At 48.1% G+C, this 12825-nt stretch overlaps 1 protein-coding gene across 3 annotated transcripts in view; it reads right to left on the reverse strand.

Moving 5' to 3' along the window:
- Positions 1-12825, reverse strand: part of clcn3 (chloride channel 3) — a 118327-nt gene that overhangs the window by 87762 nt on the left and 17740 nt on the right. For 2 of the 3 annotated variants that reach the window (XM_055632341.1, XM_055632338.1), the window contains exons 2-3: positions 12074-12197; positions 8760-8935 (exon numbers count right to left, since the gene is read on the reverse strand). In XM_055632341.1, the coding sequence (XP_055488316.1) occupies positions 8760-8919 (160 nt within the window). In that variant the 5' untranslated portion in view covers positions 8920-8935; positions 12074-12197. The remainder of the gene's footprint in view (positions 1-8759; positions 8936-12073; positions 12198-12825) is intronic. The other variant, XM_055632339.1, reaches the window with a different exon arrangement.

The following is a 12825-nucleotide window of genomic DNA, read 5'->3' on the forward strand; positions in this document are numbered from 1 at the left end:
ATGTATAGATGTTTAGATCTAGTAATTGAAGTTTGGAATTAGCTACAATTGGGTAAATAACTAATTATATGCTTTGATTTCAGGTCATCCAAGTAAGATTGTTTCATATATGTGTTTCAGAATGCTTCAATCTACAATAACTGAAAATTTATTTCAGTTCTCTTAATTTTTAAGAAAGTTATGGCCATTTCACTGTTCTCGATCACTGCTTTTGTGGTGTCAATGGAAAATCAATAGGGAACAAGATGCTAATTTCCGAGTATGAAAATGGCCATAACTTTTTTTATACCGAAGATATGAAAGTGAATTAGGTGTCAAATTAAACTTATTTTTGTGCTTTATCTGATGGGATAAATTGCAGACTTGATTTTTTAAATTTCAAAATTCTGTAACATTGCTACTCATTGGAGACCCCCAGACTATCTACGATCAGACTTTACTGGGTTTATCTTGCACTAAATGTTATTCACGTTATTCCCTTGATCATGTGTCAGTACACTATGGATGGCTCAATTGTAATCATGTATTGTCTTTCCACTGACTGTTTAGCACTCAAGAAAAGCTTTTCACTGTCCCTCAGTACATGTGACAATAAACTAAACTCAAACTGTGTTCACCATGGAGGGACATGGACCACGTCTACACAACATACTGTCAGGTTGCATCATAGCATGGTTTGACATCTTCCCTTTTGTTCTATTTGCTGTACTTGAGTTTGACTTGATTATATTAATGCACAGTATCATCCAATTAGATACCATGCAAAATAAAGATCACTGCACCTCAGTACACATGACAATAAAATTAAACCAGAGAATAATAGTTTAACTTGGTATCATGTCAGCATGGACATTGGGAGTCAAAGGGCCTGTTCCTGGGTTGTACTGCTCTAGGTTCTTTTGAGTAGGATAGCATAGTTATAGAATTCAGGGAAGGAGATACAGTATTTTGGAACTAACTTCCATACAAAAAGAGGTAGCATCAGATGACTTGGGCATAAAGATGGATAAGGTTCAAGGTCAGTTTATTGTCACATGTACCAATTAAGGTACAGTGAAATTCAGATTACCATATAGCCATACTAAAAAAAGCAACAAGACACACAACTACATAAAAGTTAACATAAACATCCACCACAGCAGATTCCCCACATTCCTCACTGTGATGGAAGGCAATAAAGTCCAATTGCCTTCCTCATTATTCTCCCGCGGTGGGGACGGTTGGGGCGATGAAAACTTCCGCGTCGGGGCAATCGAAACTCCCGCATTGGGGTGGTCAAAACTCCTGCGGCTTGGAGTCCCCGATGTCGGTCTCTAACCAGATACCGTGGGCTCCGCGATGTTAAAGTCCTGCATGCTCCCACGGTTGGAGCTCCAAAGACGACCCCCTGACAGGGATCGCGGGCTTCGTGATGTTAAGTCCCGCAGGCTCCCATGATGGAGGTCCCAGTCGATCTCCAGCAAAGGCCGCCAACTCCACGATGTTAGGCCGCAGTGCGGACGGAGAAACGATACAGAAAATCGCATTTCCGTCGAGGTAAGAGATTAGAAAAAGTTTCCCCCAACCCCCCCACACACACACACACACACACACACAAAACAAGCTAAAGAACACTAAAGAAACATACATTTAACACATACAAAACAGACACAAAGAAGGAAGGGACAGATAGACTGTTGGCGAGGCAGCCATTGCTGGGGCCACCCGATAAATCCAGAGTGTTACGAGATGTATATCAGGTTGCCATGGGAGGCAATTTTGGCCAAAACCTCTTCTGGCCAGAGCATGGATCCAATGACCGAGGTACAGCAAAAAAAATGTTATTCATGAAAAGAAACTGACAAACCAGGTAATCAAGACCAGTGAGTTTAAAATCAGAGGCACAAAAATTATTAGAGCAAAAACATTAATCTTCACTTTGAGGAGAAGGGATTGATCATGGATAATGTGTGATTTGATCAGAGCAGGTCTAGTCTAACTAATTAGATTGATTTTTCAAGGAGTGCAGCAAGGTGGCGGCTCTGATTTGTTCGGAACCTTTTCATACCTCTAGTTTCCCTCTCGCCTGACTCTCACACTAAAGAAGGGTTTTGCCCCAAAATATCACCTATTCCTTTTCACCACAGATGCTACCTGACTCGCCGAGGTAGTCCAGCACTTTGTGTTTATCTTCGCACAAAATTAATATTGTCCATATGGACGACTCAAGCCCATATTGTCCATATGGATGACACAAGGTCCATGTGGGCTGTTGGGCCAAAGGATACCATGGAATCCACAACAATTGTGGAAAATGTATTTAAAATTGCCCAGGTGATAGGAGGCCAAGTTGATGGTGGAGGGTTGTTTTTCAGACTGGAGTTTGTTCAATGGGACCCTTATGCAAATGTAAGAGATACGATTAAAACGTTTGCAGATGATGCATCGTTGGAGATGTTGTTATCAGCAAAAAGGGTAGTACTTGGCTACAGCATAATATTGATTAGTTGGGCAGATAAATGGATGTAAAATGTAGAGAAGGGCTTGTGTTTATTTGTCTCAGAACCATGAAGTTATTCAGTTTCAATGGCTTATTTTTGAAATGCAATGACGCAGGAGTCAAGAGAGTTTATTTGTCATACATACCAGGAACAGAGCAATTAAACTCTTATTTGCTGCAGCTTCACAGGCACCTTAGCACACAAAATAAATTTAGAATAATCAGCAGTACAGTAAATTAACAATCGGTAATATTAGGTTTCCAGACCATAATGGTATGAAATAATAGTACAAAACCGAAAGGACATTGTGCAATCAAAAAATCCATAGTAGAAGACAGTCGCTCAGGTAGTTTGTGTTGTGAGTGTTCAAGAACCTGTTAGTTGATAGGAAGAAGTTGGACGTTTTGGTTCTCAGGTACCTGTACCTGCTTCCCGATGGTAGAACTGGAATGAGAGCATGGCCAAAGCAGTGCGATTCTGATGATAATAACTGCATTTTTAGTGCTTCCAGGCAATGTATGGAGCAGGCAATGTCTACTACTATCAGCAGCATCCTTTGTTCCTGGGCGTTTGATTAACTGAACAGGCTGTGATGCAAACAATCAGTATGCTCTCTACCATATAACTTTAGAAGTTCGATAGAGCATTTAAGCAACATAGCAAATCGCCTCAATCTTCTAAACGAAGCACATGTATTGTTGAGCTTTTTTTGCATTAGCAAAAAAATTATTTGGGCTTTGCAAAATCCCCAACATTATTAGGAGATCAACTAACAATATCATCAACCCAGACTTGATTAATTACAACCCTGAAGTAAACTAGGAACATTTAGTTTAGTTTAGAGATACAGCGTGGAAACAGGCCTCATCGACCAGCAATCACCCCATACACTAATTCTGTCCTACGCTCTAGGGGCAACCTACAGAAGCCAATTAACCTACGAACTCACACGTCTTTGGAATGTGGGAGGAAACTGGAGCATCGGGAGACCACCCATGCGGTCACAGGGAAAATGTACAAATGAAATTTTAGCTTAGTTTAGAGATATAGCTTGGAAACAGGCCCCTCGGCCCATTGAATCCACGCCAACCATCGATCAGCCATTCACACAAGTACTATGTTATCCCATTTTTGCATCAACTCCCTGCATACTAGAGAAAATTTACAGAGGTCAATTAACCTACAAACCCATCAGGAATGTGGGAGGAAACCAGAACTTCCTCACCGGGAGAACGTACAAACTCAACACAGATAGCATCCGAGGTCAGGATAGACCCCAGCTCTTTGGCACTATGATGCAGCAGCTCTGCCAGCTGTGTTGCAGTGCATTAAAGGAATCAAGGGGATATGAGTAAAGTGGAGGATAGTGTTGAACCAGATCAGCCATGATATCGATGAATAGCAGAGGATGTTTAAAGAGCATACGACTTGCCCTGTTTTCCGAATCAAACTGTTAATGTCTTTGAGAGATTTCTGGCAAACTTTATTTTAAACAGTGAACAGCCTGTGTGTGTCTCAGTGCTGCAATGATTTGTTGGAAGCTAAACTGAATGCAGGTAATGTACAAATTTATATGATATTGTGGCGGCTCCTAAGGGTCGTCCCATTATACTGCCGAACCCCTCGGCACAGGAGTGGTGCAGTCCGGAGGCGGTCCTTAGCCGGAGGGTATAAAAGGCAGGGTTTGGGTGCCATCTTTCCCTGGTTTCGTCTTCCCCTGAACCGGGAGGAAATAAAGTAAAGTGCTTCTCAAACTGCGGACTACTTGCCTCATTTTGAGCCCCACGCACTACATTGGTGACCCCCGACGCTCCATTGGCATCATGATGGAGACCGAACAAAGCCCTACCTCCTCACACGCCAGCCCGACCCTGTCTCTGGACGCGGTCTCCGTAAAACTGCCCAGCTTCTGGACCACACGGCCGCTCATCTGGTTCCAGCAGGCGGAGGCCCAGTTCAACCTGCGGGGCATCACGGTCGATGCCACCCGCTTCTATTACCTGGTGGGAGCCCTCGACCAGGATGCGGTGGAGGAAGTATCGGACTTCCTCGCAGCCCCCCCGGACAATGATAAATATCTCGGCCTGAAACAGCTCCTGCTCCAAATTTACGGACTAAGTAGGATGGAGCGGGCAGGTAGGATCCTGCATATGGGTGGCCTGGGCGACCGGCGGCCATCTACCCTCCTAAAGGAAATGGTGGCGTTATTAGACGGGCACAAGCCGTGCCTGTTGTTCGAGTACACTTACCTGCATCTGCTGCCGGCCTACATTCGATTGCAACTCACCGACGCCTCGTTTGCCGACCTTCGGGCCCTCGGGAGGCGCGCCGACGCCATGTGGATGGCGCGCCCTGATGACGTCAGCGTGCTGGGCGTCAGGAGAGACGAGGTCGCGCTGAGGTCGACGCGCCGGGATGACGTCAACGCGCTGGCCGTCGGCAGGCACACCGATGACGTCTCCCCAGCAGCTCCCGATTTCCTCCGGTGGGGCAGGGGAGCTGTGGAAGGAGTGACAGCTCCAGCCCGACGGCCCGCTCGATTACCCCCAGCGGCAGTGAGGGGTACTGCACCTGCAGTCCAGCGCCAGCAAGCTGCAGGCACCACCAGCAGGGGCAGGCAAGCTCAAAATAGCACGAACACAAGGAGCTGGTGCTATTTCTGGGTGCTGGGGTGCTGCAGCACGACAATGCCGCCAGCCATGCACGTTCCCGGGAAACGCCTGGGCCGGCTGCCAATAGTCCCCGTGGTGGCCGGCCAAATTCACCGCCTTTTCGCTTGGGATCGGCGCTCCGGGACCCGCTTCCTCGTGGATACAGGAGCGGAGCTCAGCGTCTTGCCCCTTTCGCTGGCCGACATTCGTTCCGGTAAGCGGGGGCCCGTCCTCACCGCGGCGAACGGCAGCCCCATCCGCACATATGGACTGCGCATGGTTCCCATCGTGCTCGGCTCCTGCCATTTTTCATGGAACTTTACCGTTGCCGACGTCTCCCAACCATTGCTCGGGGCCGATTTTCTCCGGACGCATTCCCTCATGGTGGACGTCGGGCGTCAGCGTTTGGTCAACGCCACTACAATGGAGCCGATCACGTTGCGCTTGGGTCAACCGGTGGGACGGCCACTGGCGTCCGTGGACTCCCGATACGCACGAATCTTGGCTGCGTTCCCGGACATTCTCACTCCGCAGTTTCATTCAGCAACCCCCAGCCACGGAGTTGTACATTATATCCCGACTACCGGCCCACCCCTCCATGCGCGAGCACGACGACTGCCACCAGATACACTGCGTCTGGCACGGCGGGAATTCTGCACGATGGAGGCCTTGGGGATCGTCCGCCCTTCGAGCAGCCCTTGGGCGTCCCCACTCCACATGGTCCCTAAGTCAAGCGGGGGCTGGCGACCTTGTGGGGATTACCGACGGCTGAACGCTGCAACAACAGCGGATCGATACCCCGTACCCCACATCCAGGACTTCACGGCCCATTTGGCTGGGGCCACATTTTTTTCAAAAGTAGATCTGGTACGGGGTTATAACCAGATCCCGGTTCACCCGGATGACGTACCCAAGACGGCTATCATCACGCCATTCGGGCTTTACGAGTTTACTCGGATGCCGTTCGGCCTCAAAAACGCTGCACAGGCCTTTCAGCGCCTCATGGACGGGGTTTGTCGTGACCTCGAATTCGTGTTCGTGTACCTGGACGACATCCTGGTGGCCAGCCGCTCGCAGCAGGAACACTGCGCTCACCTTCAACAGCTCTGTCAGCGGCTCAGCGAGCATGGTTTGGCCATCAACCTGGACAAGTGCCGTTTTGAGGTCAACGAAATTGACTTTCTCGGCCACCGCGTGACTGCGCAAGGCGCGGTTCCCCTACCTGACAGGGTTGACGCCGTCCGTCGGTTTCCCCGCCCACGCACGGTGCGTGGCCTGCAGGAATTTGTCGGCATGGTGGCATTCTACCATCGTTTCGTGCCATCCGCGGCCCACATCATGCGGCCCCTGTATCAACTTCTGGCGGGTGGGCAGCAGAAGAGCGTTGAGTGGACCCACGAGGCGGAGGCAGCTTTCGACGGCGCGAAGGAGGCCCTTGCTCGGGCCGTGCTGCTGGTGCACCCGCGGGAAGATGCCCCGACTGCTCTCACTGTGGATGCCTCGGAGTCGGCAGTTGGAGCTGTACTGGAGCAGCTGACGGGCGGAGTTTGGCGGCCTCTGGCCTTCTTCAGTCGGCACCTCAACCGCGCGCAGACCAAGTACAGTGCGTTCGATCGTGAGCTCCTGGCTCTGTACCTGGCTGTGCGCCATTTTCGTTACTTCCTGGAGGGCCGCCCGTTCACCGCCTACACCGACCATAAGCCGCTCACTTTCGCCCTGCAGAAAGTTTCCGACCCCTGGTCCGCACGTCAGCAGCGGCAGCTGGCTTACATCTCCGAGTGCACCACAGCCATCCGCTACGTCAAGGGGAAAGAGAACCGGGTGGCCGACGCATTGTCCCGCCCTGCTATAAATGCCGTGTTCGAGGTGGCGCCCGGATTGGACTATTCGGCTCTGGCGGCGGCACAGCTCACGGACGACGAGGTGCCCACCTACCGGACTGCCATCTCCGGACTCCGTCTTGAGGATGTCCCTCTCGGTCCTGGGGGTATGACAATCCTGTGCGATGTGTCGTCCGGTCAGCCGCGCCCCATCGTCCCTGCCACCTGGCGCCGGAGAGTGTTCGAGGTCATCCACGGACTGGCTCACCCATCAATCCGGGCGACAACGGCACTGGTGGCGGCTCGCTTCATGTGGCACGGTCTGCGCAAGCAAGTTGCCCATTGGGCTCGCACCTGCATCCCGTGCCAGACAGCAAAGATCCAGCGCCATGTCCGCGCACCTCTCCAGGAGTTCGGTCTACCTCACCGGCGGTTCGACCATCTCCACGTGGACATTGTGGGGCCCCTTCCACCGTCCCGGGGCATCACCCACCTTTTGACCATGGTGGACCGCTTCACGCGGTGGCCGGAGGCCATTCCGTTGTCTGACACCTCATCGGCTTCGTGTGCTCGTGCGTTGTCCGCGCACTGGATTGCTCGCTTCGGGGTGCCGGCGCACATCTCCTCCGACCGGGGGCCACAGTTCACCTCCGAGCTGTGGTCAGCCATGGCTCGCTTGCTGGGGGTGCAGCTGCACCACACCACGGCTTACCACCCGCAGGCTAACGGTCTGGTGGAGAGGTTCCACCGGCAGCTGAAGGCGGCATTGAAGGCACGGCTCACCGGCCCGGACTGGATGGACGAGTTGCCGTGGGTCATGCTGGGCATCCGGACCGCTCCCAAAGAGGACTTGGCCTCATCATCGGCGGAGCTGGTGTACGGGTCGACACTCACAGTGCCCGGGGAGTTCGTGCCGTCGGTGCCGGAGCAGCAGGAAACGCCCTCCTCCACCCTTCAACGCCTTCGCGAGCGAGTTGGCAGGCTCGCACCCGTCCCGACATCCCGCCATGGGACATTTCGCCCACACGTGCCAATGGCCCTCACGGACTGCCCATACGTCTTCCTGCGCCGTGATGCCCACCGGACGCCACTTCAGAGGCCATACGAGGGCCCGTTCCGGGTGCTGGAACACGGGCAGTCGACTTTTGTCCTGGACATGGGGGGCCGGCCGGAGGCCGTGTCGATTGACCGTTTGAAGCCGGCGCACCTGGACATTGACCAGCCGGTGCTGGTTGCTCAACCTCGGCCCCGAGGGCGTCCCCCCTCACGACTCCCTCCACCTGTCACTCCACCTGTCCTCCCGCCGGCCCCTCGACCTGTCCCTCCACCTACGCCCCCGCAAGCCCCGGGATCTGCTGACTTCCGCACGCGGGCCGGCCGGGTCGTGCGCCCGCCGGTGCGTTTTGTGCCTCTGGTTCTGGGGGGGGTCCTGTGGCGGCTCCTAAGGGTCGTCCCATTATACTGCCGAACCCCTCGGCACAGGAGTGGTGCAGTCCGGAGGCGGTCCTTAGCCGGAGGGTATAAAAGGCAGGGTTTGGGTGCCATCTTTCCCTGGTTTCGTCTTCCCCTGAACCGGGAGGAAATAAAGTAAAGTGCTTCTCAAACTGCGGACTACTTGCCTCATTTTGAGACCCACGCACTACAATATAATAATATATATAAAATTCATTCAATTAAATGTATACCCTAAAGCAATAAGAATAAAATCTCTTCAAAAAATGGATTAGAGTCATACAATTTATAATACGAGAAGGTAGATAAAACAGAACTATTGGCAGGCTCAATGGAGCTCATAACATTATACTCACCTGAAGAAACATCTCCATCCAGCAAGTTATCATCCTCCGATCCTGTGAAGTCCATGACGACTCCTGCTCCATCTAGCAATTCCTCATCGCTGCTTGCACTGGTTATACTATTGTAACTGTTTCGATAATATCCTCTAGAAAACAATTGTTCCGACTCCATTTAGCACGATGGTGATCTAAAGAGGACAGAAAAATGTCATTAATGTTATCATGTTGTAGTGCAGATTAATCTTTCCAAAATTCTAAGTTTAGTTTATTGCCACGTGTACAGAAGCACAGTGAAAATTATTTTTTGTTGCTATCCAGACAGCGGAAATATTCTAAATGATTACAGTCAAGCCATCCAGTATACAGATTTAGAGTAGAGGTTTAAAAGAGTGGAGCAATTGTAATGAATGATTGCAGATCCACTTCTTGGACCAGCACGCTGAGTTGTCTGGCTAGGGTGCTATCTATGTTCGGCACAAACATAAGCACGATTTGATCACTGCAAACACTGGAATATATATTTTCAAGAACAGCTTTTCAGTTATTGGTGCACATGGAGCTACACACTTGTAAAATCAGACCAGTTGTTAGAACAGATTAACTAATGTACTAGTGCTCAGACTATAAAGTAAAGAAATGCTGAACCCTGAATAATTATTAACAGCTGCTGAATGAATAAATAAAAACAATAATCTTAAATTATTGAGCTCAATGAAGTGTCTAATCAAAAGATGAAATACTGTCCAACAATTATTTTGGAAGACTATCAGAAACCAACAAAAAAAAACTAATGTTTTTAGATAGCAATTACTGATATTTAACTTCTTTTGATGGGTCTTTTGATTTTTTTTAAAGCTTTCAAAGAATTATTATGCTTTTCCCATTTATACTTCCTCCCTCCTAATTCATTAGCTTATTGCATTTCTATTGCTTACTCTTACCTTCCAACCCATCACAGAACTGGATGTACAGAACTTCCTTCTATCGCTTCATCTTAAAACTTGTTTTATCTAATTTTTCCCGTTCAGGTGAAAATACCTTCTTTTGGCCCCACAGATACTGCTAGGTCTGTTGTTATTTCTATATTTCCTACACTGAAGAGAGTAGTCTTCAGGTACAGAAAGATATTGATCCATTGCTCAGGACCAAATAGAAATGGCAGATGGAATTTAATCTTGAAAAGGTGATACATTTTGGGAGAATGAATAAGGTTAGAATATCACATCAAATAATGGGACTCTAGGAAGTAGTGATGAACAGAAGGATCTTGGTGTCAAGCCAATTGTATAAATGCATTTTTTCGTAAATGCTAAATTGAACACAACAGACGAATTAGGAATAATAATAATAATAATAATAATAATAATGGATGGGATTTATATAGCGCCTTTCTAGATACTCAAGGCGCTTTACATCGCATTATTCATTCACTCCTCAGTCACACTCGGTGGTGGTGAGCTACTTCTGTAGCCACAGCTGCCCTGGGGCAGACTGACAGAAGCGTGGCTGCTAATCTGCGCCTACGGCCCCTCTGACCAGCACCAATCACTCACACACATTCACACGCAGGCAAAGGTGGGTGAAGTGTCTTGCCCAAGGACACAACGACAGTATGCACTCCAAGCGGGATTCGAACTGGCTACCTTCCAGTTGCCAGCCGAACACTTAGTCCATTGCGCCATCTGTCGCCCTAAATAGTCATCACATGCGGCAAGAAAATCCCCCTGCAAGACACTATTTATACCACCTCTGCAGACAATAAAGATCACAAGTTGCAACATTGAAAAAAAATCTCTTCCTAGTCGTAAAGAACGAGAACAGGCCCCTCAGGCCAACTTGTCCAAGCTGACCAAGATGTCCCATTTGCCCAGATTTGGCCCATATCCTTCTAAACCTTTCCTATCCATGTTCCTGTCCAAATGTCTTTCAAATGTTCTATTGTACTTGCCTCGACTACCTTCTCTGGCAGTTTGTTCTAATATACCCACTACGCTGAATGGAAAATGTTGCCCCTCAGGTTCCTATTAAATCTTTCCCCCCTCACTGTAAACCCACATTCCCTGGTTCATGATTCCCCTACTCTGGATAAATGACTGTGCATTCACCCCATAAATCCCCCTCTTCCTGTTAACCTATTGTGAGAGGTACCAAATCCCACTTCTTTGAATACTTTTGATCGATGGTATTTCACACAGGTACAGTGCCACATTTTCAGAAATGGAAAAAAAGGTTACCCGTTACCCTACATCATCACATATAGTCAGCTATCTCTAAGGGGAGAAGGTATGGGTGGCGAGACCCTTCTTCTAGACCCGATACATCACCTATTCCTTCTCTCTAGAGATGCTGCCTGTCCCGCTGAGTTACTCCAGCATTTAGTGTCTATATTTAGTTTAAACCAGCATCTGCAGTTCCTACCGAGGCAGCTATCTCTAAGTGAGGAAATGAAATAAACATGCCAGGTTTTTGGTTGTTCTTTTTAAGCCATTAAATAAATAGATAGGCAAGAACAATGGACAACACCGCACACTGCACAAAAAAATCTTATTTTCGAACAACCTTCACAATAAAGGCATTTAATTTGTTCTGTACCATTAAAGTATTAAGATTTAATGCAGGAACTTGCCTATCTACATTAAAATGCCACTTTTGTTTAAAATACCTATCAGTGGTTCAAAAAGAAATAGTAAATAAAAAGCAAGTTTTAGAGACACATCAAGGAAGCAGGTACATCGACCCAGTCCGAGCTCACCATCGATCACCGATTCGTACTAGTTCTATGTTATCCCAATCCCGAAAATCCTAATTGGCCCCAACTAAGTCACACAGTCACAGGGAAGACGTGCAAACGCCACTCAGACAGCACTGAAGGTCAAGATCAAACCCGGGTCTCTGGTGCTGTGAGGCAGTTGTTCTACCAGCTGAGGCACTGTGCTGCACAGATTGCTGATTAGGGTGTGTGTTCGATCTTCATATGAAAGGATTGGTGGGCTACAAGAGCAAGATTATTTATGTACAAATAACAAAGTAGATGTAAAAACATTTTCTTTCAAAGGCAAAAGATAGTGGGCAGATCTTGGTTGCACAGTTGCCCAGCCTATCTTTAGCTGGTCTGGACGTACATGGTCAATCTCCTTTGCCATTGCATCCAGGAGACTAGCGTCCTAGTCAGAGCATAGCTGGTGCCTCTGAAAACACAGGGAGGTGCTCCAGAAACATAGTCAGCCTGTTTCAGTCAATGAAAACACATTCCTGCTTCCACTTCCCTTTTTTGAGTTCTCTCCTCCTACTACAACAGCCTGAAGGAGCCGGATTTGAAATGTTACCTCCACAGATGCTGCCCGACCCGTTGATTTACTTCAGCACCATGTTCTGCTCAAGATTCCAGCGTCTGCAGCTCCTCATGCCTCCAGCAAAATTAATCTCTGGTGCATCATTTCTACCTTATTTCTGTTGGTTTCAGGACAAATCACAGATTATTTATGCCCAAATTAGTTTGTCGATCAAAAAACTTTGCATAGAAATAATAGCTTTGAAGAAATATTTTCATAAAGTAAAATATATGTCTAGCCAGAGAAAGCAACATAAATGAGCAAATTTAATCTGACTAGCCATTATTCAGATAGATATCAGAACTCTAACTTGGATTGTGATGAGTTTGGTCCTCATGTTGATAAACAGCAATAAAAGTTTCCAAAGGCGATGCAAAGGCTGGAGGAAAGACTAGGTGCTGAGAGCTCTCTTATACCTGTATTAAGGAGACAATTAAACACGCCTGAGCAATTACAAACGCCTGTGAAGCCATGTGTCCCAAACATTATGGTGCCCTGAAATGGGGGGGGGGGGGGGGGGGGAACTATGTATAAACACAGCTGTAATTTCTACATGATGAAACCAAAATGTATAAAAATGGCCTTTATTAAAATCTGACAATGTGCACTAACCACATGTGATTTTCTGTTACAAATTTCAAATTGTGGAGTACTGAGGCAAATAAACAAATGATGGGTCTTTGTCCCAAACATTATGAAGGGCACTGTACACACAAGCAATTTCCGATTTCCTTCCACACTCCAAA

The sequence above is a fragment of the Leucoraja erinacea genome, chromosome 3 (assembly GCF_028641065.1).
Source record: "Leucoraja erinacea ecotype New England chromosome 3, Leri_hhj_1, whole genome shotgun sequence".
Classification (NCBI taxonomy): Eukaryota; Metazoa; Chordata; class Chondrichthyes; order Rajiformes; family Rajidae; genus Leucoraja; species Leucoraja erinaceus.